This window comes from Anabrus simplex, chromosome 7 (assembly GCF_040414725.1).
Source record: "Anabrus simplex isolate iqAnaSimp1 chromosome 7, ASM4041472v1, whole genome shotgun sequence".
Lineage (NCBI taxonomy): Eukaryota > Metazoa > Arthropoda > Insecta > Orthoptera > Tettigoniidae > Anabrus > Anabrus simplex.
This window is the reverse complement of record NC_090271.1, coordinates 142938939-142961876: the sequence shown is the minus strand read 5'-3', so window position 1 is coordinate 142961876 and position 22938 is coordinate 142938939. Positions and strand designations below refer to the sequence as shown.

At 39.5% G+C, this 22938-nt stretch overlaps 1 protein-coding gene across 2 annotated transcripts in view; it reads left to right on the top strand.

Annotated features, from left to right (window-relative positions):
• LOC136876979 (EH domain-binding protein 1) overlaps positions 1-22938 on the top strand; it is a 414289-nt gene that overhangs the window by 130677 nt on the left and 260674 nt on the right. For both annotated transcript variants that reach the window (XM_067150754.2, XM_067150753.2), the window contains exons 12-14: positions 4969-5218; positions 8902-8993; positions 9074-9143. In XM_067150754.2, coding sequence (XP_067006855.2) covers positions 4969-5218; positions 8902-8993; positions 9074-9143 — 412 coding nt within the window. The remainder of the gene's footprint in view (positions 1-4968; positions 5219-8901; positions 8994-9073; positions 9144-22938) is intronic.

Here is a 22938-nt window from a genome sequence, read left to right as displayed (position 1 = left end):
ATACAAGCTTACAGCTACATAACCTCTAATGTACAGCAAACTTGTTCAGTGGTTGAAAATCTGTCCGGACACCTGTCCTTCATTTGTAGGTATTCAACTCATTAGCCCGCGATCGCTTGCGCCATTAGAAAAAATTGAACAATGATATATTTCTATGGTATATCCCATCATTGGTGTCAAATACCTATAAGCATTTTTTCATTTTTGGCCACTAGTGTGGTCTTGTTTGCTAAATACCTTGAAAGTGAGGTACCGTTAGCTTACTCAGTCTTATGTGGTTCATACACAGTAAATTGGCTGTAGGTTTGGTTGGTTGATACCACACTAGATTTAATATGCTGATTATGGATGACATTAAGAATCTGCCAGCAGCCTACAGGACAAGTTTTGAAGTCACTTTGGAGTAAAGTTTATTAGATTGAATATTAGTCAGGATGGTAACTTATGACAAGATATCCTGCTACCTTTAATTTCCTCAAGCTAACTACAATTGCTCCCTCCAATCATCCTTATATAAGTGGATGTGAAGCTACAGACTAGAGGTTGTAGTGCATGTTAGGTCACTCTATAACTTTAATATGTGAATTTCTCTTCTGGTGCCACCCCTCATAGAAGGTTGGCAACCACCATGTAGTAATTTTACCTGTTTTGTCTCTCCCTTATCAGACTTGCTGTATTGTGGATGCTGAACCACTGTTGGACGTTCCAAACCCAAATAGGCTTCTTTCCTGTGGTTTTTGAGTGTTAAGCCTTCACGCAATTTCCTGGCACTATGGAATATCTCTTGTTGGCAACGTGGTCTATCCATGGAAGCTTGAACATTTTGTGATACATCTATATTTTAAAGGCCTGCAATCGGTTCATTGACAAATCCTTTAGTTCCACCTTTCGTTACTATAAAGCACCACTAGCAAAACATAACAATTCACAAATCATTGAGTTTCAAATCAGAGATTACGATTGCACACAAGATGTTTTAATTTCAGAAGCATACTTCCTGTAATGCCAATTCTGGTTTTGATAGTGTGAAAGTAAAACATAAAAGTTCTCATATTTTTTAGAATACTGGTTATTATTTAGCATATGGCTTAAACAGACAATATCAGTAATATATGAGGGTTATCCCAAAAATAAGGTCTCCTATATTTTTTAAAATACAGAACTCTGTTCATGTGGCTGTTGGTCACAATATCGTGAAGAGTATTTCCTGCGCTCGCATATAAACATGCACACACCGTGCTGAGGCACTCTGTCTTGACTTGGCAGCCGTTGAGAATGGAGCTCCCATTGGATGTTACCGCCAAGTGCATGTATGTCAAAAATGTTCATAAGCGGTGTAGAGAGTTTGCAGCCGGTCGGAGTGAAATTCACGACGAACAAAGGAGCGGGAGGCCATCAGTTTCTGTCGAGACAGTCGTGAAGATTGAACAAATCATGCGTGAAGATCGGCGGATCACCCTGGATGATCTTTGCACTTTGATTCCTGAGGTTTTCCTAAGCGCCGTTCATAGAATTTTAATGGAAAAGTTGAAATACCGGAAAGTGTGCGCAAGATGGGTGCCACCACCAACGACAAGGTGAAAGATGAGGTTCACAATTTCCTGAACAGCATGGTGGCGAGCTGGTATGACATGGGCATACAAAAACTGTCGCAGTGTCTATAAAAATTCATCGACCGAAATGGTGATTATGTAGAAAAATAGCTAAATATTCAAGCTGTAAAATGATGTAAACCATTATATAAAAAAACAGGTCTATGTATTTATAAACAAAATAGGAGACTTTATTTATTTACAGGTGAGAAACAAAGTAAATTGTGCTTTATGATGATTATTTGGGGATATTAGGTCGTGTAATAATAAATAAATACCAGCTGACGTGTTTCGATCCTGGTCTTCAGAGCAACAACAAAGCAAAATGGCTACGGTCACTCCATAGTAACCAGACTCAAGATAGAGAGACCCTGTTAGAAATATAGTTCATTCCAGGGCCTCCAGAGTCACGGAGAAAGATGTTGACGAGTTAACTATGGAGGATAGCCATGATCTACTCGGTATATAGCCGTCACCTTTGTTGAAATTATTCGGGTGTTTAGCAATTTCTATCGCCTCATGAATGATTCTGGGAATAAAATGTTTCTCTTTACAAATGACAGAAGTTGCATCAAAAATTATTTGATGGTCATTATGTTTGGCATGTTCTGCCACAGCAGACTTCTCTGGCTGGCAAAGACGTAAGTGCCTGCGATGTTCTTTAACCCTTATTGCTACTTTCCTACATGTTTGGGCAACATAAACCGATCCACAGGAGCAAGGAATCATATATATTCCAGCGCAGTTTAAACCAATAGGATCTTTGACAGATCGCAAACAATTCTCTCTGGTGATATTAGGCTTAAAAATGGTCTTGATATTGTGCTTTCTGAGAATATTGCCAATCCTGTCTGTGACAGATTGTACGTATGGCAAGAAGGCCAGACTCAAAGGACGAGAATCACGTGACAATCTGTCTTTTGGCTTAGGATGTAGCACTTCGTCAATCTGTTTCCTTGAATAACCATTGCTCAGAAATGTTCTGGTTAGGAACTCAAGTTCACCGTTTAATTTGTCCTCCTCACAAACCTCCCTTGCTCGGCTGATAAGAGTGTTAAGCATAGTACGCTTTTGGCAAGGATGGTGATGAGAGGACCCATGAAGGTATCTATTAGTATGGGTAGGTTTACGGTAAACCAAATGACCTAAAGTTCCATCTGATTTCTTAGAAACCAAAACATCCAAGAACGGCAAACATCCTCCACGTTCAGTCTCCATGGTAAATTTAATGTTTGGATGTATGCTATTCAAGTGATCCAAAAATATGGATAATTCGTGTTCACCATGGGGCCAGATAACAAATGTGTCATCGACATACTTCAACCAGATGGAAGGCTTGAGTGTGCAAAATTGAAGACAACGCTCTTCAAAATCTTGCATATAGAAATTAGCGATGACTAGTGCCAATGGCGATCCCATGGCAACACCATCTATTTGTTTGTATATTGTACCATGAAAACTGAAATATGTGGTAGTGAGGACAAGGTGAAACAGATTAACAATGTCACCGGGAAAGATTTTATCCAACAGAGACGAGGTGTCCATGATTGGAACCCTAGTGAACAGAGACACAATATCAAAACTGACTAGAATATCACCAGGAGAAACACGCAGATTGGATAAAATGCCAATAAAATGCGATGAATTCCTGATGGATGCTTCATTACCTATGTACGGCTTGAGAAGTTCTCCAAGGTATTTGGACAGGTTGTATGTAGGGGAACCTATACTGTTAACAATAGGTCTAAGGGGAACTCCGTCTTTATGGATCTTAGGAAGGCCATAAAGTCGGGGAACTGTGGAAGCCTGCTGTCGCAAACCACAAGAAACATCATTCGGAATCGAGCTAACTTTAAGAAGATCGCTGTTTTCCTATCAATGGTGTTGGTCGGATAATTTATTAGCACCCTATAGGTGGGATCACTGAGAAGTTCCTCAATCTTGTTATTGTAGTCAACAGTGTTCATAACCATAGTAGCATTGCCTTTATCAGCCTTCAACACCATCAAGTCCTTGATCAATTTTAGTTGTTTAAGAACATACCTCTCTTTGGAAGTAAGGTTAGGACGAGGGGGTTTGAAATGTCTGATAATGGTGGAGGTTTCAAGACGAATCTCCTCAGCAATATGATCCGGTAAGGGCTTTAGAGAAGCCTCAACACCACAGATGATCTCCTCCGTTGGAAGCTTAAGAGGTGAAATCGCAAAATTTAATTCCTTCTCGAGCACAGACATAGGAGGAGTATCCAAATTAGTGGTGGATAGATTAACCACTACTTTAGAAGAATTCAAGTGTGGGACAGAATTCTTCCTCTGGCACATCGATAAACGGGAAAATTTGGATACATGTCTAGCCCTTGAAGAAGATGAAAGCGATAAGAAAGCCATGTGAGATACAAGGTCCAGATGATTGAATGTGTTCACCAGCAGGAAGTCAGCTTCATTACTGTGATAGGCTTGAATCTTGCATTCCCTGACAATATGATGAATAGTGTGGTGTGGAGCTCTGCAGTCACATTCTGGATTAGTCAGCTTTGTACACTTATGGAGAGGGGCTCTGCACCATCCATATCCTGTTCTGATTCTATTCAGGGCAGTCCAGGTCTTGCGTGGTAGGTGGGATCCGCTTGCAAGTCTGGGACCTAAGAAGAAGGTATGCAGGTGCATATCTATTGCTGCTTCCCATCGACCTTTCCACTCATCAAGAGATTTAAAATCCTTAGTATCCTTGTCAGCAGCATCACACACAGTTGGATGGTGTGATTTTAGTCAATTAAGATTCAAATTGGCAAGTCACTATGCTCGGGTAGATAACAGGTAGAGTTGCTGACGTCCGTAGGTTTGACCTCTAATTGCCCTACACTAGCCTCCTGGGTGGTGCTAATTGAGCAACAGTGAAAACAGGCAGCCACACTATCCACAGGATCTCCTGGCAATGACATATCGACAAAATAATAGAAACAGAGTACCGGTACTCTGGTTGGATCAAAAATTGGTGTCTCTATTGTGTCCATTCTATACTAGTAGAATACTGGAGCAGTTGATAAAGGAGCACCTCTGATGTTTCTGCGGTTTATTGTTTCATCTGTCATATTTTTATAACCAATAACTATCTTGTCAACTTCTTGATCACTTTATTTATGAAATGCTCAAATTGTATTTTGAAGTACAGTGACTAGTGAGACCATTAAGAGGCTTGTTTTGATTATAAAAAACAATGAAATTGGGAATGTAAAGTTAAGATCATGTTGTTTTTGTATACATTTTTCCAGTATTTAAAAAAATCAGTTTTAGGAATGAGAAGAATAAATAATGCAGGTTCCATTATATTGTGTTATAAAATTATATTTTGACAGTTTGTATTCTTATTTCTCCAGATCTACTTCAGTTGAATCCGATGGAACAGTGGAGAGCGAAGGTAGCAAGAGTAATGCATTGTCTCCTAGAGTGCAAAGGCAAACATCAGCACTCAGATTACGACTACCATTGGTCAGTAGTGATACCGGAGAAAATTTTGATCGATCTCCTACTTCTGTCAAGGATGTGAAGGATAAGATATTAGCAAGTTCAAAGAGTATCCTTGGCAAAGTTCTGTCTCCTACCAAAGAGAAAATTACACGAGAAAAGGTAAAACTATAGCATTTTGTTTGGTAGCAGTTTAATTGCATACTCTTTTGCATTAAACATATTACTTTCGTTGAATTACCCTTCTTTTTAAGGAGAAAAGTAACCAGACGTCAGTATAACTAAATAGTGATGAATAAAGTCATAAAAATATGAACACATATTAAGATAAACACTATGACAGGTCAGTGTAGGAAGAGGGAATAACAGAAAAGTCTAACAAACATGAAATAAAACAATATTGTTCTGTGTTTGTTTTCATTACTTATTTCAATGTATTGGGCTCGTTTTCTCCTTTTGTGCTTGTCTGTTATACCTCATCTTCTGCTGTCCATCATCATCATCATCAATGTCCCACTCCAGTGGCCCGGGTGTGGTTAACAAGCCTCCTCCACTCCTTTCTGTCCTTCCACTTTTCCTGCTCCATTACTTCTGCCACATCCAATCCAATCTGCTGCCCATATAAACCATTGTCTTTTTGTCTCTTTCCTTATGCTGTGTCTTTTTATCCTACACTTTTAACATCATGACTGAAGGTCTATCCAGGTAGCCACCTCAGTGTGTGTTGATGCCCACCCTTTTAATGAAGACGGGAAGCTGCGGTGAGCTCATTTGGAGCTGAGAAGACGTAAGAAAGTGGGGATTTATGTGAGAACAGCAATGCCTGAATGTAAGGAGATATTTTCTGTTTTCATATTTCTCCCTCTCTTGCCTGTCTGTTGTTCCATTTTTCCCACAATGACCTGTCATCATGTTTATCTTATTTTCATATCCAAGTTCCTATTTATTTTTACATGATTTTGATCATTCTTTGTTTATTTCTTTCTTTCCATTACTAAAAATATTGTTACTGGTTTTACGCTTGTTTTTTAGAGACACTGAGGTGTCGGAATTTTGTCCCACAGGAGTAAATCTACTGACATGAGGCTGGTGTATTTGAGCACCTTCAAATACCACCAGACTGAGCCAGGATCAAACCTGCCTATTTATACTTATTGCTTATAAGGAGATTATTTGTTGGTCAATAGGAATCAATGTTAAAATTGGATGTGAGAATAAATTATAAAATATCAAAGCCTTTGAGAAGAATTTCAACTGAAATACACTGTGAAGGGCACCAAATGGGCTCAGAGTACGAAGGAGTAGGTGACTGACAAAAGAGCATAATTCCAATTGTGGGGAAAACACTTTTGTCACTGCCTTGTCCTGTCATAAGTTTCATACTGATTGTGTTTCTGTGGTGATGCTTAGGACGAATGCACAGTGGTCTGGTACAGTCCTCATATAGCTTTTGCAGTGGCTTATTGACATTGAACTTTTCTGGCATGTCCTCTCTCCATTATACATATTTGCTACAGTGATATTAAATAGAAAAGTATATATTTCCAGTGCAATTATAATGATAAAAGACTAAAAATGAAAGGATAAAATCATCATCTTCCTGGCCATTTCCCAGTTATTTGGGTTTGGCACTACATGTAGATTTCCCCCATATTTACGGCTATATGTCCTTCCTGACACCAATTACTTGGAGGGATGTACTAACTATTGCATGTCCCTATGGTTTTTTGTTGTGTGTTGTGTGTGTATATGAAGTGACGTGTATTAAGACAAACACACAGCCTGTGAGCCAGAGAAATTAATAAATTGTGGCTAAAATCCCCATTTCAATTGGGAATTGAAGCCTAGATCCTCTGGACTGAAGGCAACTGTGCTGATCATTGAGCTATCGAGTTAGTCAAAATTAAAAGATTAAATCAATGATGTCATATTAACACAACACAAACTGGGTGTTCATACACAGATTGTGGAAGATAGAATTGAACTAGTAGTATGTGATAGGGAAGAAACAGAGAGGAGACATGGCAACTGGACTGCATTGCTTTTAGATACCTCTCTTTGTAATAAATGCTTTTGTGTATGTTGGAAGAAGTCAAATTGCTCTTTGTGCTAAGGGAGCCAGTTGGAACTCTCTTGTTTTATGGAACAGTAATGTAAAGACCAAACAAGTGGTTGTGCGGTTTGGGTCACGTAGCTCTCGCCTTGCATTCGGAAGATAGTTGGTTCAAACCCCTCTGTCACCAGCCTTGAAGATGGTTTTCCTTGGTCTCCCTTTTACACAAATACTGGGGCTGTACCTTAACACACTTGCTACTTAACCCTGTAGATTTTATGGGCCGCGTTTTTCCCGAAAATCTCCAAGCCTGTAGTTTCTACAGGGCCACTCAAACGAATATTATTTTGCTAAGTGGTGTTTCTGTAGATCAGGCCAGTGGGGGTTTATGCCTCAAACTGTTAGTAACAATACTGACCACTAGATTACACACCATTTGACGTATTTTCAAGTATATACCTTCAAATTTACCAGCATTTAATTCATCATTTTCCAAATCATCCATATCCCCATCTATATTACCTGAACAATCTTCAGTATCATGCCACAATGGACTTTGGTGGGCCTCCATTTCCACTCACGTGCGTGCGGTGAAGTAGTGCGATAACAATGTCATTGACACCGACGAAGAAGTGAAAACAGCAGTTGAAGATTGGCTTCAGCCACAGACAGCGGAGTTCTATGATGAGGGGATACAAAAATTGGTGAAACGCTGTGATAAATATTTAAACACGGTAACTTTGTAGAAAAATAGCTCAGTGTGTAAATAGGACATAATAAAAAGGTTTAGGCAATATCATTATAACTTTTGTTTCTATTGACATATGGACCTTTTTTAAAAAAAAAAATAGCCTTCATAGTTAGCGGTTTGAATAGTTTCTTTCCAGTCCTTGTTACGTGTTCCCCAAAGTATGCTTGATGCATCTTGCTATGTCCAATGCATTTTGACTGTACAATTCAGTGCACAGAAAAATGATAACTATCACTGATTCATCACTCAGCTTGCAGCACTGTTTGTTGAAGATGCTGTTCCTAACACAGTGACATCAACTGGAACTAGAAAGGCTTACAGAACAGGATTTTATACAAGACATTTCTTCTACAACCAAGAAATGTGCTGCTAGGATATCTTATGTTTGCAGTGTGAGAAGTAAGAAATCAAGCGGAAAAGCTTTTCACAAGGAGACATACTACCACTGTGAGCAGTGTGTTGTGAATGGAGCTATGCTTCAGAATTTATGACTGTAGGAATCAGTATGATTCTGAGTAATAATGTACATAAAACTAATAATAATGCTGTAAAACATGCTATAAATTAATCCATAGTGATAAGAAGTGATATGATAAAAAAATTTATGAACAGGGGTCCTTCATTTGACTTTTTGTGTGTGACATTTACATGGTTGAAAAATCCCCTAAGATTTTAAGATTTATTGGGATTAATTGCATTTTTTATTTGTTTGTTATTGCAGAAGAATAGACTTTGAAAAATGATATAAGTTTCATTAAAGTTTGTAGCATAATTACAACACAAAATAAATTTAAATATAATGGAAAATGCCTGGTTTTAAGGGACATGTTCATAAATATGGTCTGGTAGTGAGAGCATTAATTAAGGCCACAGTTGCTTCCTTCCCATTCCTTTCCTATACCATTGTTGTTATAAAACCTATCTGTGTAGTAATGTAAAATGTATCTATCTCCTAAAGTAGGGAAGAATAAGTTCGAAAGAGTCAATCAGTTCAAATTTTAAGAATAATTATAATATTTGATGAAATTATTTCTGTTTTAGAGTAAATCTCCAGTGACCACAACTCCCCGTCCTGTACTGATGACCAGACGGCAACTGACTGATCCCTTTGGCTCAGATGATGAGGATGACTTGTAAGTTTGAATGACCATATGCTTGTTGTCTTACATGCTTTGTGGATGTCAATTACACTGTGTGTTGTTTATTTCCATAGATCTCCTGGCCTGATAGAGGAAAAGAAAGCTCCCACGTCTCAACTTTCAAGATCTCAGTCCCAGGACAGTGTAAGTATAATTTAATTAATAAGTGGATAAAAAGAATAGTTTAAACTTCTTTGTAAAATGACTTTCTGTATAATTTGTGTACATAGGCAACAGTTTCATAGAAACTATACCTAAAAGGAAATTTTAGTAGTCTATAACAAGGTCACTGCAGGCGAAAAATTTGAATATTTGTAGTCATCACCAGCAGACCATGAAGACACTGGTGTTCATTCCATCATTTATTCAAATGCAACTGAACTATTACAAATAAGTTCAGAATCACTCTTGATGTCAAGATGATTTTCCATAATGGTATCTTAACTGTGATGACACTTAACAGATTCATAGCTATTCTTTCAGAGAGATGAGCATTATTTTCATCTTAGCCACTTGCTTTCTGAATTTGTTGAATTTGGTCTTCAGTAATTAGTTTCAGACTTGAAAGTGAAACAGTAAGCTGCTCGTTTGTCTTGTAATCACCAGTTTTGAATGAATCATGAATTTGATTTATTTGTACAGTATACTATGACAGATAATGTATTCAGTATTTCCATGCTGTTTGGATGAGCCCTGATGTCAAGATGGTTCGTGGTGTGAGTTGCTGAAGTCGCATCCTAGCTTGTGAATTTTGGGTAACAGATGAGTGGTGTAGTAAGTGGTACTGAGAGTTGAGATACCAGTGGTGATGGAATAGGAGTGGGCATCTCGGACATATTCTGAGTCATGGCCTTCCTTTTTCTCAGCTGGCTAGAACTATACTATCCACCAGTGATCCCTAACCCATCTGAGGTGAAATTCTCACTGGGACTAAGTGTAAGTAGGCTAGCATCCTGCTTCACAGAATTTTTACCACTGAGCAAGTTGGCCTTGCGGTTTGGGGTGCTCAGCTGTGAGTTTGCATTTGGGAGATAGTGGGTTCAAACCCCACTGTCATCAGCTCTGAAGACGGTTTTCCGTGGTTTCCCATAAAATGATGGGACTGTATCTTAATTAAGGTCATGGCTGCTTCCTTCTCACTCCTTGCCCTTTCCTATCCCATCATCACCATAAGACCCATCTGTCTTGATGCAGCGTAAAACAAGTTGTAAAAAATAAAAATAAAAAATACCAAGCATGCTTAGGACATTTTAAACAAGCCTTGGACCTATAGGAGAAACAAAAGTCCCACTTCCATTTGACAGGTAGGGACTCCTTGAAAACAACTTGGCAAACGCAGTGGAATTTGATGGAGAGGTATGGAAGAAGAACTGGCTGAGTCAGCAAAGAGGATGCATCTGGATGTGTTGGAATTTAATATTTGGGTAAGGGCAGATAATGATGAAGAGAGAAGAGATTATAAAGTGTTCTTAAGAGTTTTCATAAAAGGAAAGGCAGAGTGTGAAGTAAGGAATACTATTGCACGCAACATAGTTCCTGTTAGGCATATAAGTAAGTGAATGAAGTGAGTAAATTTAGCAGTTGGAGGAATTAGGACGAAGATTGTCTCGGTCTATTCACCATGTTAGGATGAAGCCGACGCTTTATGAAGCACAAGGTGACATTGTAATCACGGTCATTGGCAAGGGTAGGATAGTGTTAATGGGCAATTTCAATGAGCGAGTTGGAAATAGAACTGAAGGATATGAGAAGATGAAGAGTAAATGTGGGGAACATACGAAAGTTAATAGGAATGGGAAACGTTTACTGTACTTCTGTGCCAGTATAGGGCTAGCAGTTACTGATACTTTCTTCAAGTGTAAGGCTATTCACTGCTACCTGTGGGAGGATAGTGGCACCAAATCCATAATAGACTATATCATAATCGACTTTGTCAGGAAATCTGTTAGGAATGTGTCGGTATTCTGGAGATTTTTAAATGATACGAACCAGTATCTGATCTGTAGTGAACTATGCATCTCTAGGGCTAAAATACAGTGAGTGAAATCTGTTTGCAGATGAATAAGGGTAGAGAATTGCCAGGAGGATGAAATTAGAAGTACATTGATATGATTAGTGAAAAGTTCCACACAATAAGTCATTAAGCAGGTGCAAGATATAAAAGGAGAATGGGTGGCATACAGGGATGCTGTAGTAGAAGGGTATGCCTAGGAACAACTATGTGTAAAGATGGGAAAAGGGAACATCTTGGTGAAATGGAGTAACAGCAGCTTGTAAACATAAAGAGAAGGTTTATCAGAAATTGTTCCAAACAAGGACTGATGCAGACAGAGAATTGTATGTATAAAGTGAACTCGCCTGACACTTAGTGATTGTGTACAAAACTACACAGCACAGATTACCATGTAGCGATCACAGATCACCTCCAGATTTGCAATGTTCATTTGTTCCCCGAGTTTTGAATAATGTTCCCTAGATGGTAAGACAATTCACATATTCATATAGAAGCTCAGGGACCGGGCGAGTTCGCCGTGCGATTAGGGGCGCGCGGCTGTGAGCTTACATCCAGGAGATAGTGGGTTCGATCCCCACTGTCGGTAGCCCTGAAGATGGTTTTCCGTGGTTTCCCATTTTCACACCAGACAAATGCTGGGGCTGTACCTTAATTAAGGACACGGCTGCTTCCTTCCCACTCCTAGACCTCTCCTGTCCCATCGTCTCCATGAGATCTGTGTGTTGGTGCGATTTAAAGCAAGTTGTAAAAAAAAAAACTATCATGTGCACACGATAGTGTTTCTCTCTAGTGAATGAAGCTCAGAAGTGGAATTTTTTGGATACTTTCAACCACATGCAAACCAAAAACAAGTAAGATTTGTTATACCAATCCCTAAGATTCCTGCAGTTGAATATAATCTTATTTATGGTAAAGTTTTTTTTTTCATGAAGTGTAGTCACTATTCATCCAGAGAATACTACTGTTTAGTTCAAGACTGAATGTTAGAAAGATGTACGATATGTTTTTTGAACAACATCTTACAAGTAAAGTAAAGTGTAAGTTGTACTTGAAATATTTTAATGAAAACTTTAAAACCGATCTTTGGGACAGCCTCAGATAAAAACACGCATAATATGTGAAGAGCTTCTAGTGAAAATTAAGGCCCCACATTGAATGATCTTGCAAGGAAGGTAGCTGCCACCGAATTCACAGTGCATAAGCGTTGAAATGGGAAATATTTTTTCAGACTGAACCTAAGTAAAGAAACATGTCAGAAAATTGATATGATTATTGCACTGTGTTTTGATTTCATGCAGAATTTACCTCTACCCTGCATCCCTGTAAAAGATGTTTTCTATCTGCGGGAACTGTGGGTGTGTCTTCAGTATTCATAACGTGAATACAAGTAAACTTGTTAAGTTATGTTTGTTTACCATGAAGGCTAGGGAAAAATTGGAGCCACTAATGATTGTACATTCATCCCGGACTACATTAAAACATCATGTTCCTGAAATAACAAGAGACCTCCATGTCTACTCAGATGGGTGTATAGGCCAAAATAAGAACCATTCTATGATTAGAATTTGCATGTGGTTGGCTGAAAGTAAACAACTCGACAGGATATCTCACTTCTTCCCTGTAGAGGAAATCCATTTAACGCTTGTGACAGGGATTTTGGCCTTGTAAACTAATACATCTGAAAATATGATTGTATTTATTCCTTAAAGGAATTTGTTGAAATCATTGCAAATGCATGAAAAGAAACACATTTATAGTGAAACTGGTATTGTACAAGGATTTTCTAGATGTTGTGACATGGCAGCAAAGATTTTATAAAAGGTGTTGCATATTGACAGAATTGCAAACGAAAGAAGTGCCTCGGGATGCAAAAGTAAGTTTACAGCCTACTCTGTTCATGGAAGTTCAAGTATAACTCCAACCATCCGGGACAAGTTTGAGTCTCAAACTTCATTGAAGGCTTCGTACAACATAATTTTGAACTGCAAATACCTGCCTCTCCAGATCTGCAACTTCCTGACCACAGTGCATACATACACTGAGTCAGTTCCTCTCAGTGCTAAGAAACTATCATCAAACCAGTCATTTCTCTTCTTTTTCTTGTAGCCAATTGTGTTTTCTGCTGAATCTTTGATGATAGTTTGAAGAGTGGCCCATTCCAGCTCTGCATCCTTGATATTGATTGGATTGGAAGTCAGTTGCTCTGTTATGGTATTTTGGAATTCTTTAGCTACAGTTTCATTTTGAAGTTTGAAGGTATTAAATTTCTTCCTTGAAGGGTTCGTAAAATGAGTATGTGGTTTCTGGCGCACCAAAATTCTGAGCTGGCTGATAAGAAGTCTATGATCAGTCCAACACTCATCGATGTTTCTAGCTGTCTTTGTGACGAGGACGTCTTTCTTGTCGCGTTGTTGAGGTATGACATAATCACTGAGGTGCTAGTGTTCTGAACGTGGGTGCATCCATGTAGTCTTGTATCTGGTTGGTAAACGGAATTGTGTGTTGGTGATGAGTTCATGCTCATCACATAGGTCAAGAAGAAGTAATCCATTTGCATTACAGTTTCCTATGCCTTGATTGCCTATGACATTACCCCATACCTGATTATCTCTACCCACTCTCGCATTGAAGTCACTACAGAAGTACAGTACCAAGATCAATTTCACTGGTTAATAAACCCCACAAATGGTCCTTCTCAGAACCAAAGCTGGCAGTTGTATCAGATAACATAGAAGGCATAACATCAGACAAGGAACCGGTTACAATAACTGTGCCAAACACACAAGTGTGACATTCTTTGTGTTCAAGAAACTCACAGGAGTAGCGACCAAAGATGACCAAGAGTACTAGGAATGCGTTTGGTAGCCGAGAGACCGCATGGAAACTATGGTAGTGTTATATTCACGAGGCCACAACTGAACATAATATTTACCTCGTGTACAGACAACAGTGATATAGAAATCTTAACAGTTGAGCTGTCAAACTGTATCATAACATCTGTCTATAAACCACTGAATGTTCCTTTCCACTTTACTGATACAGCTGTAGGGCAAGAGGAGAAGGTTCGTGTCATCGTGGGCAATTTCAACAGCCATAGCTGCATATGGGGATATAGAGAAGACGATGAAGACGGTGAAGCTGTGATTACATGGTCAGAATCCAATCAACTGTCTTTAATACACGACAGTAAACTTCCCACTTCTTTCAACAGTCGTTGGTGGAGACGTGGATTCAACCCAGATCTCATTTTTGTCAGCGATGCTATATCACAGCTATACCCAACACACAGCACAAACCCATTATGTGTCAAGTTTTCTCAGCAGTTCATTTACAATCTGTGCCATTCAGAAGGCGGTACAACTTTAAGAAAGCGGACTGGTTTAAGTACAGAAAGCGCTTAGATGAAATGGTTGCAGACATCGAACCTGTTCCAGAGGTGTATGACATGTTTATCAATGCCGTGCAAGAATGCTCGTGCAAGTCAATCCCAAGAGGTTGTAGGTCTCAGTACATACGGGGTCTAGGTGCCAGTACAGCAGATAAATTAAATGAATACCTACTGCTCTATGAAGACAATACCTTCAGTGAGGACACTATTCAGGCTGGTCAACAACCAATCCAGTCCATGGGTGAAATAAAGAGAGAACATTGGGTTAAGTTGATGGAAGAACTAAATGTGGCAAAAATCAGCAGAGAAGCTTGGAAGGTACTGAAACGTCTGAACAGTGACCCCATGAAAAGTCCTCTACATTGCAACGTTACTCCTAACCAGATTGCTTATCAACTCGTAATAAATGGCAAAAGAGATAAGCGAAAAAGACCACCAAAACTTCAAAGAAATATCAAACAGGAAACGTCAAGTCTGTCCTATCCTTTCGCTATGAACGAGCTGGAAAATGCCTTAAAAAAATGAGCAAAACTGGCAATGTAGCGGGTCTAGATGACATGCATATGGAGCAGATTCAACACTTTGGAAATGCTACTGAACAATGGATCTTACAGCTTTTCAATAATTGTCTGGAATAATGTCAAATCTGGAGGAAGACCAAGGTGGTTGCAGTCCTAAAAACCTGGTAAGCAGCCTACGGATCCAAAGTATTTCAGACCAATATCACTCCTGTGCCATCTGTATAAAATTTTTCAAAGAATGCTTTTGAACCGTATAACCACCAGTGGTTGAACCTCTTCTAATCCCAGAGCAGGCTGGATTTAGACCAGGAAGGAACTGCTGTACACAGATCCTTAATCTGACACAGCACATGGAAGATGGATTTCACCGTGGTGATATTACTGGCGTGGCTTTTGATCTCTTCAGCATATTACACTGTACAACACCAGATATTTCTAAGGAAGTTTTACCATCTTACTATGGATTTCAGGCTCACAGTGAATATTGCTACGGTGTTGCAAAACCGACGATTCTTTGTTGAATTCCAAGGACAGCAGAGTGGATGGAGAATACAGAAGAACAGTCTCCCACAAGGCAGTGTCCTAGCACCAATGCTATTTAACGTACAGCACCAACGACCAACGCTTTCCATCTCAAACAAGGAGCTTCCTATATGCAGATGACCGGGCCCTGGCAACTCAGAGTAAAAACTTTGAGCCATTGGAACAAAACCTTACTGCTGCTTTGAAGTTGCTCTCAGATTATTATGTGGAAAATCATCTCAAGCCAAACCCATTAAAAACTAATGTGTGCACCTTTCATTTAAAGAACAAAGAAGCCTCGCAGAAGCTGCGTGTGAATTGGATAGGAATGGAGCTGGAAGACGGCAATACTCCAATTTACCTCCGTGTTACTCTCAATCGTTTGCTGACCTTCACCACACACTGCACCAAACTCAGGACAAAAGTTTCATCACGAAACTGCCTACTGTATAAGGTAACTGGTTCTGGATGGGGTGCCCATCCCCAGACAGTCAGGACAACTGCCCTAGCACTCTGCTATTCTGCTGCTGAATATGCTAGTTTCATGTGGTACAAATCAGCTCACGCAAAAAAAGTCAACATTGCCTTGAATGAAACCTGCAGGCTAATCACATGCTGTTTAAAACCAACACCCACACAGAAGTTGTATTCACTTGCAGGTATAGCTGCACCTGATATTAGACGTGGGGTGGCCGCTAATATCGAGAGGCAAAAGGTTTGCAGCATCTCAGCCCATCCCCTTCATGAACATCAGTCACCACGAGTTCGACTGAAGTCCAGGAAGAGTTTTCTGCAGTCTTCTGCTCTACATGATTCTGACCCAAAAAATGCCAGGGTTAACCTATGGAAGCAAAGGTACCCAGATCATCCGGAACATGTTGAAATTGAAGAAAACTTGCCACCTGGTCACAAAGAGAGATGGTGTATATGGAAGTCCTTAAAGAGACTGCGCACCGGCATTGCAAGATCTAAAAACAATCTCATGAAATGGGGCATCGTGCATGGTGGGGACCCATTGTGTGAATGTGGAGAGGAACAGACTTCTAGGTATCTCTTGGACTGTTGTCTCTGCCCAGATTCCTGTACGGAGTTGGAACTGGCACTAGCTGGGAAAAATGTCATCAATGTAGTCAAATACTGGTCACAACTTTTGTAAATATTGTATGTATAATGTAGATATTTTCTTGAGTTTGTATATATTGGTACCTCTGACACGAATAAATAATAGTTTGTATATATTGGTACCTCTGACACGAATAAATAATACCAAGTAATAATAACATACCTGCCAAGTATTCCGGTTTTTCCGTGAAATGTACTGATTTTGAGTGTGTTTTACGGTTGTATGGATGAACGTTATTGTACGGATTTTGAATGCCCGCACTTGTTTACACTTTCTGCGGTCAAATCGGATTTGTTTGACTTTTGATACTAGCTGGTAATGCGAGATGCAGTGTTTGAAATTCAACCAGTAAATGTATTGATAATCACATTATCAATTATCACCGTGCTTTTGTCACCTGTTCGACTGCTACTTCATTCACTGAGATATTCCCAAACAAGTAGCAGGCTGTGATTTTGAAGAGAAGAAATCAGTGAAAAGTAGCAGGCTGTGAATTTATATATAACAACTTCAGTAACTGTGTTGTGCTTTGTAGCAGCTGAAAGGCTTTGTTTGTGTGTGGGTGAGAGTAACATTGGCAGTAATTATGAAACTCGTGAAATAGTGTGACGAATTTGTAAGCGATTTAGTATTTTTAGTGGTGTTTGTAACCAGGTCAATTAAGAAACGATATTATCAATCTTTTAGGGAGGCATATTCTGCTGAATTTCCTTGTTTTATATGATCACAGGAAGATAAAACATTCACATTCTGTTCCATGTGCTCATGTGTTATAAACGTTTCTCTCAGAGGAAGAACAAAATTAGTACATCACATTAAATCTGTTAAACAAGTCTCCAACAAAGTTTAAGGATGGCAGTCAGAAAATTAATTCGTTTTTTACCTCTTCTGGAGCCGACCTTGATACAGTAAGAGCAGAATGCTTGTTCACTTCATTTTTAATTGAACATAATATCCCATTAGTTGCTGCTGATGATGCTGGTGCTCTGTTTAGGAAAATGTTTCCAGGTTCAGAAATTGCAAAAAAATATGTCTGTGGTCGTACGAAAACACACAATTTGAAAGAAATGGCTACGGATTCAAGAAGTGAACTCGGTTACATGCAACGTGAACCATTTTCTTTAGCTACGAATAGAAGCAATAATAGTAATGCTAAGCTTTACCCTATTGTCACCTTTTTTGTGGCAAAGCAGGAAAAGATAGTTAGGTCAGTGTTGTCTGCCCCAGCCTTGGTGCGTGATTCAACGGGACGTAATATTGGTAATTTGGTAATTTCACAGTTAGTGTTATAAAATACCAATCCAAAATTGTGTAGCGTTCTGTTCCAACAAGGCTTCAGTCATGATTGGAAAGATTAACTTGGCTGCTGAGAAAGGTGCAAGCAGTTTGCCTATTAAAGTTGATGAACTATTAGTCGACATCTATTATTTAGAAAAGAGTTGTAATAAGAAATTCCAAGAGTTTCACAACAGGGAAACGAAGAAGATACTGAAACATGTTTGCACAAGATGGCTATTCTTTTCTTCTGCCAAGGGTTACTTCTGCACAGCATGTAATTATATTATTAACAAGTTCCCTTTCAGTGATGTTAGAGCAATGGGATCCATTACTTGGTTTCTTTAAAGATGAGATGCTTGTTAATGCTCACTGTGCATCAACTACTAGCTTAACATCATTTACAATCCCAAAAGCCAATCTGGTAGTTCCAAAGACCATGAAAAAAGGAAGGCTTCTGAGTCGTCAGAATTGGTCATTCCCAAAATATTTTCATGTGTCTCAAAATCTGACACTCCTGTGCTAAAGAATAAGATCATTATTCAAAATCATGAAGAAAACATTTTTATGATTCTGTCATCAGGCTTAAATAAGGCATATTGTGCCTTCCTTTATGCTGTCATTCCTTTATTTGAGAATCTCAATTCTACACTTCAGAGTGTAGAAACAAATGTTTCAGTATCTTCTTCGTTTCCCTGTTGTGAAGCTCTTTTGGAATTTCTTGATGCAACTCTAGAACTAATGACTAACCTGTTAAAGCAGCTGCTTTCCGGATTTGTTAAACCAAAAGTGATCAAAAGTTCCATACAATTATATTGAGAATCAGAGAGACAATGATGAGCTAGTCATTGGTGTTGAGACAATGAACTTGGTGAAGAAACTTAATGATAGAGATGAATCAACATTCTTTTCATCTCCCAAGGGTTACTTCTGCACAGCATATGATTATATTATTAACAAATTCCCTTTCAATGATGAAGTACTGAAACATACCAAGGTTGCAGATGTTTTAAAAATTGAAGATGCTCAGTTTTCTTCTGTATAATTCTTTATAGAAAGATTTCCATCATTGCTGCCAAGGAAGGACAGTGAGTCGGTTGAGAATGCAATGAAATGCTTCAGAACCAATTTGTAGGTCTTCAGATGGATGACTGTGCTACTGTTGAGAGTGAGAATTTGACAGATGACACTAAGTGGGCTCGCTTGATGAACATTTATGGAGCCTATGGTGTTCCTAAGTATGATAGGATATCCAGGCTAATGCTTTCTGTTCTGACTCTACCGCACAGCAATGCTGAGTGTGAACATGTGTTCAGCTTGGTGAAAAAGAACCAAAATCAGTTTAGGTCCTCAGTGTCAAATGATATTCTGGATTCTATTTCTGTTTTGAAAACCAGAAGTACTGGTCCATATTACTCGAGTAATTTTCCTCCAGAATTTCTGAAGAAATCAAAGAAAGCAACTCATCTCCATCTGTCCTCTCCAACCTGTGATGGATAATAGCCTTCATACTGTGAACTTGACAGAATTTTTTTAATAAGTGTACAGGTTTAGTTTAATTTTGACGGTGACATTCATATTGTGACTTGCAAGTTTAAAGTGCAGAAAAACACTGTTTGTGTACTGTGTGAACTGTTCCCGGTGTTAAGTGAAAACAGATGAGCACCATCAAGATGTAACTTTGTGTAAGTATTTAATTTCAAAGGTGATCATAACATGTATTGGACTTGCATTAGTATTGTTTGTAATCTTCCCCCTCCCCCCCCCCCCCCCTGCCGTCATTTTTCACTTTGTCCCAAGACTTTGAAACGCATGCACGTGTTGTTAAAAACTTTTCCGCTTTAGGATCTTCTGCATTCTCTTTTTGAAAGTTGGCAGGTATGTAATAATTTACCCATGGTGGGTACTTTGGAAGGTATTGCATTCAGTTGATGGTAGAATTGATTCTTAGAATTTTCAGAGCTGTCCAAAGTACACTTATTAAAAAAGTTCTGTCAAGTTCACAGTATGCAGTCTATTATCCATCACAGGTTGGAGAGGACAGATGGAGATGAGTTGCTTTCTTTGCGTTCTTCAGAAATTCTGGAGGAAAACTACTTGAGTAAGCAGAGATGAGAGTGATGATTTTATCTCCAGAGAGTGATATGCGGACGGTCGTGAGTCTTTCATTAACTGCAGTACTACTTAACCTAAGCATGTTTACCAGTTTAGTTTTCACTGCAAATCCAACACCATGAATTTGATGTTCACCTTCGTTTTTCCCTTTCTAGAAGATGGTATAGTCTGAACTAGAGTCAGTAAGTTTTCCCCACTGATCTCTATACATGGATCGCTGATGGCAGCTCTCCGCTGCAGGAGAAAGTACGCCAAGTTGAGCGCGCGGTTCACCATGTTGGCGTACCCATCCTAGAGCTCTCCTTATGGGGAAGCAATGATAATATAGTCAATTTTAAATCGCAATTAATGGCGCGTTGGAATAATTAAAAATATAGGGACATGTTCACTCAAAACATAAGGGCATTGGGATCACTGACACGTCGTTCCGAGGTCAGTAAATCTCCGGGATAGCAATAAAAATGAGTGTATAATAACGGCCGACTAATGTTAACTTTGGTGCTGAATACATGCAATTAGCGATCGGTAACACAATACGAGTGAAAATCAGTTTCTGGAAACATTGCTGTAAATTGTATACATGCATGTCACGAAATTATGCATTCTTAAAATGATGTACCTATAAACGTAGCTCACTATACAGGCCTAAATTCGACATACCATAATCGGTGCTGGACAATGAATTCCTGTTTCTATGAAATAACGCGCAGGTTATCAAATTAAAATATAATTGAAGCAAATGTACACATTCATAAAACCAGTTTACCACACTTCAAAACTTGTCAATATATCACATTACCTGCAGCTTAATTTACTATTACAGACCTCTTTAATTAAATTCAGCTACCAAAGCAATATTGATGGTCATCATCAGAAATATGTAACACCCGTTAAATGAGCCCCAAATACCACAACTAGTATAGTGGGATAGCCTAAAACACCCACCACACTTTGCCTTCTCCCACCACTCCAGTGTCTGAAACCCGTAATTATTACTGATGTAAATAAGGTCTAGAATTCCTCCAGACTTCATTTTCTAAGATTGTTATAAGGTCACGTCAATTATTTCATCAAAACCGTCAGTTTAATTATAACAAATAAATAAAAATATAAGTAAATCTTTACTTGCAGTTAATGCTCAGTAAAATTGAAAACAGTTGGCTATGCATCACTTCTAAGGCATGCAGTTTGTCCAATTTTATCTAAACAGTCTTCCTCAAAGTGATGGGAGCAGAGAACAGCTGTTTTAGAAGGCTCCCAAGTCTCCCGCCTGATACTCCTAATTCATGATCTTAGATGTTCGGGTTTCGAGAAAGGAAACCTAGAAAAATTGCCATTTTGCTCCCAAAATATGCGAAATAAGATACAATAAACCTAAAACTCAAAACACTACCCTAGAAAGATTATTATGTACAGTATAAAACTCGCCGATGAAATGATTTCTCCTTCTGCTGATCGTTTCTGTCTGTATATCCATAAGCTGAACACTGCGGTATGTTAATACCCGGATTTCACATAAATACATGCACATTTAAATTTAATTTTGTAATTTACAAGCAGTGTCCGCCTCTGTGGTGTAGTGGTTAGTGTGATTAGCTGCCACCCCCAGAGGCCCGGGTTCGATTCCCGGCTCTGCCACGAAATTTGAAAAGTGGTATGAGGGCTGGAACGGGGTCCACTCAGCCTCGGGAGGTCAACTGAGTAGAGGGGGGTTCGATTCCCTCCTCAGCCATCCTGGAAGTGGTTTTCCGTGGTGTCCCACTTCTCCTCCGGGCAAATGACGGGGTGGTACCTAACTTAAGGCCAAGGTCGCTTCCTTCCCTCTTCCTTGTCTCTATCCATTCCAAACTTCCCATCCCCCAACAAAGCCCCTGTTCAGCATAGTAGGTGAAGCCGCCTGTGCGAGGTACTGGCCATACTCCCCAGTTGTATTCCCGACCGAAAGTCTGAATCCCCAGAGGTGGGATCCCTCGCTGAGTCCGAGGGAAAAACCAACCCTGGAGGATAAACAGATTACGAACGAATTTACAAGCATACTACAAGGCAACAAACCTAAATTCATAAAATACACTACTATTTCTTTTGAAATAACACAGCACAGAACACCCGTGGAACTACAATCAAGGGGGTTGGCGTCACTGAACTAAGCATGAACAAAGCGCGCGCGCTCCTCGTGGTCTATTCAATGGGTCTACTGCACCGTGCACTCGCTGCCATCTTACTACGCCAGTCATCTTCTATTCGGCTTACTGCTACCCAAGCCACCAGCCATCCATGTATAGAGATCAGTGGTTTTCCCCCATTCAGCAATCGAGTTTCACTTAATGAAGCAACGTCGATGTTTCGCCTTGCTAGCTCATATTTGACAAGATCCATCTTTTGGGTCTGGTATTACTGTCTAGTAAAGTTCTGATATTTCACGTTCCTATAAGCAAAGTTCTCTCATGTGTCCCTCTGGGTGCGGTTTCCCAGCAAGGATCTGAGTGTGGCTACCGATGTGTAGCCCACATTTTCTAGGGCTTACCCCATTCGGAGTGGGCAGCCGCGATCCTAAATAGGATTGCACAGACACAGATAGATGCAGGACCGGATCCCTGAGTAACCATGAAGTCTCAGGAAGGTGACCATCACACATCTGCTGCCAATGTGTAGGTCCAGACTAGAAGCTCCCGATTTCGCCCTAAATCTGCTTTCCCCATCCTTATCCCATCGCCGTTTGACTTTATAGGAGTAGCAAGATAGCAGGAGAAAACGCTACAAGCATGACTTTCAGGTGGATCTCAACTTGCAGGGAGGACTTCAGAACCTTTCACCGCAGCACATGTAGTATGAGACAGGCAGTAGCAAGCTCCAAAACTGCAACGGAATGCCGCATACGAGGACGGTTTGAAAAGTTCTCGGAATCACCGCTAGATGTCAGTGCTAGAGCAACGAGGTTCCCGCGCAATAATCACACATCCTTTGTGAGTGAACACATGGCG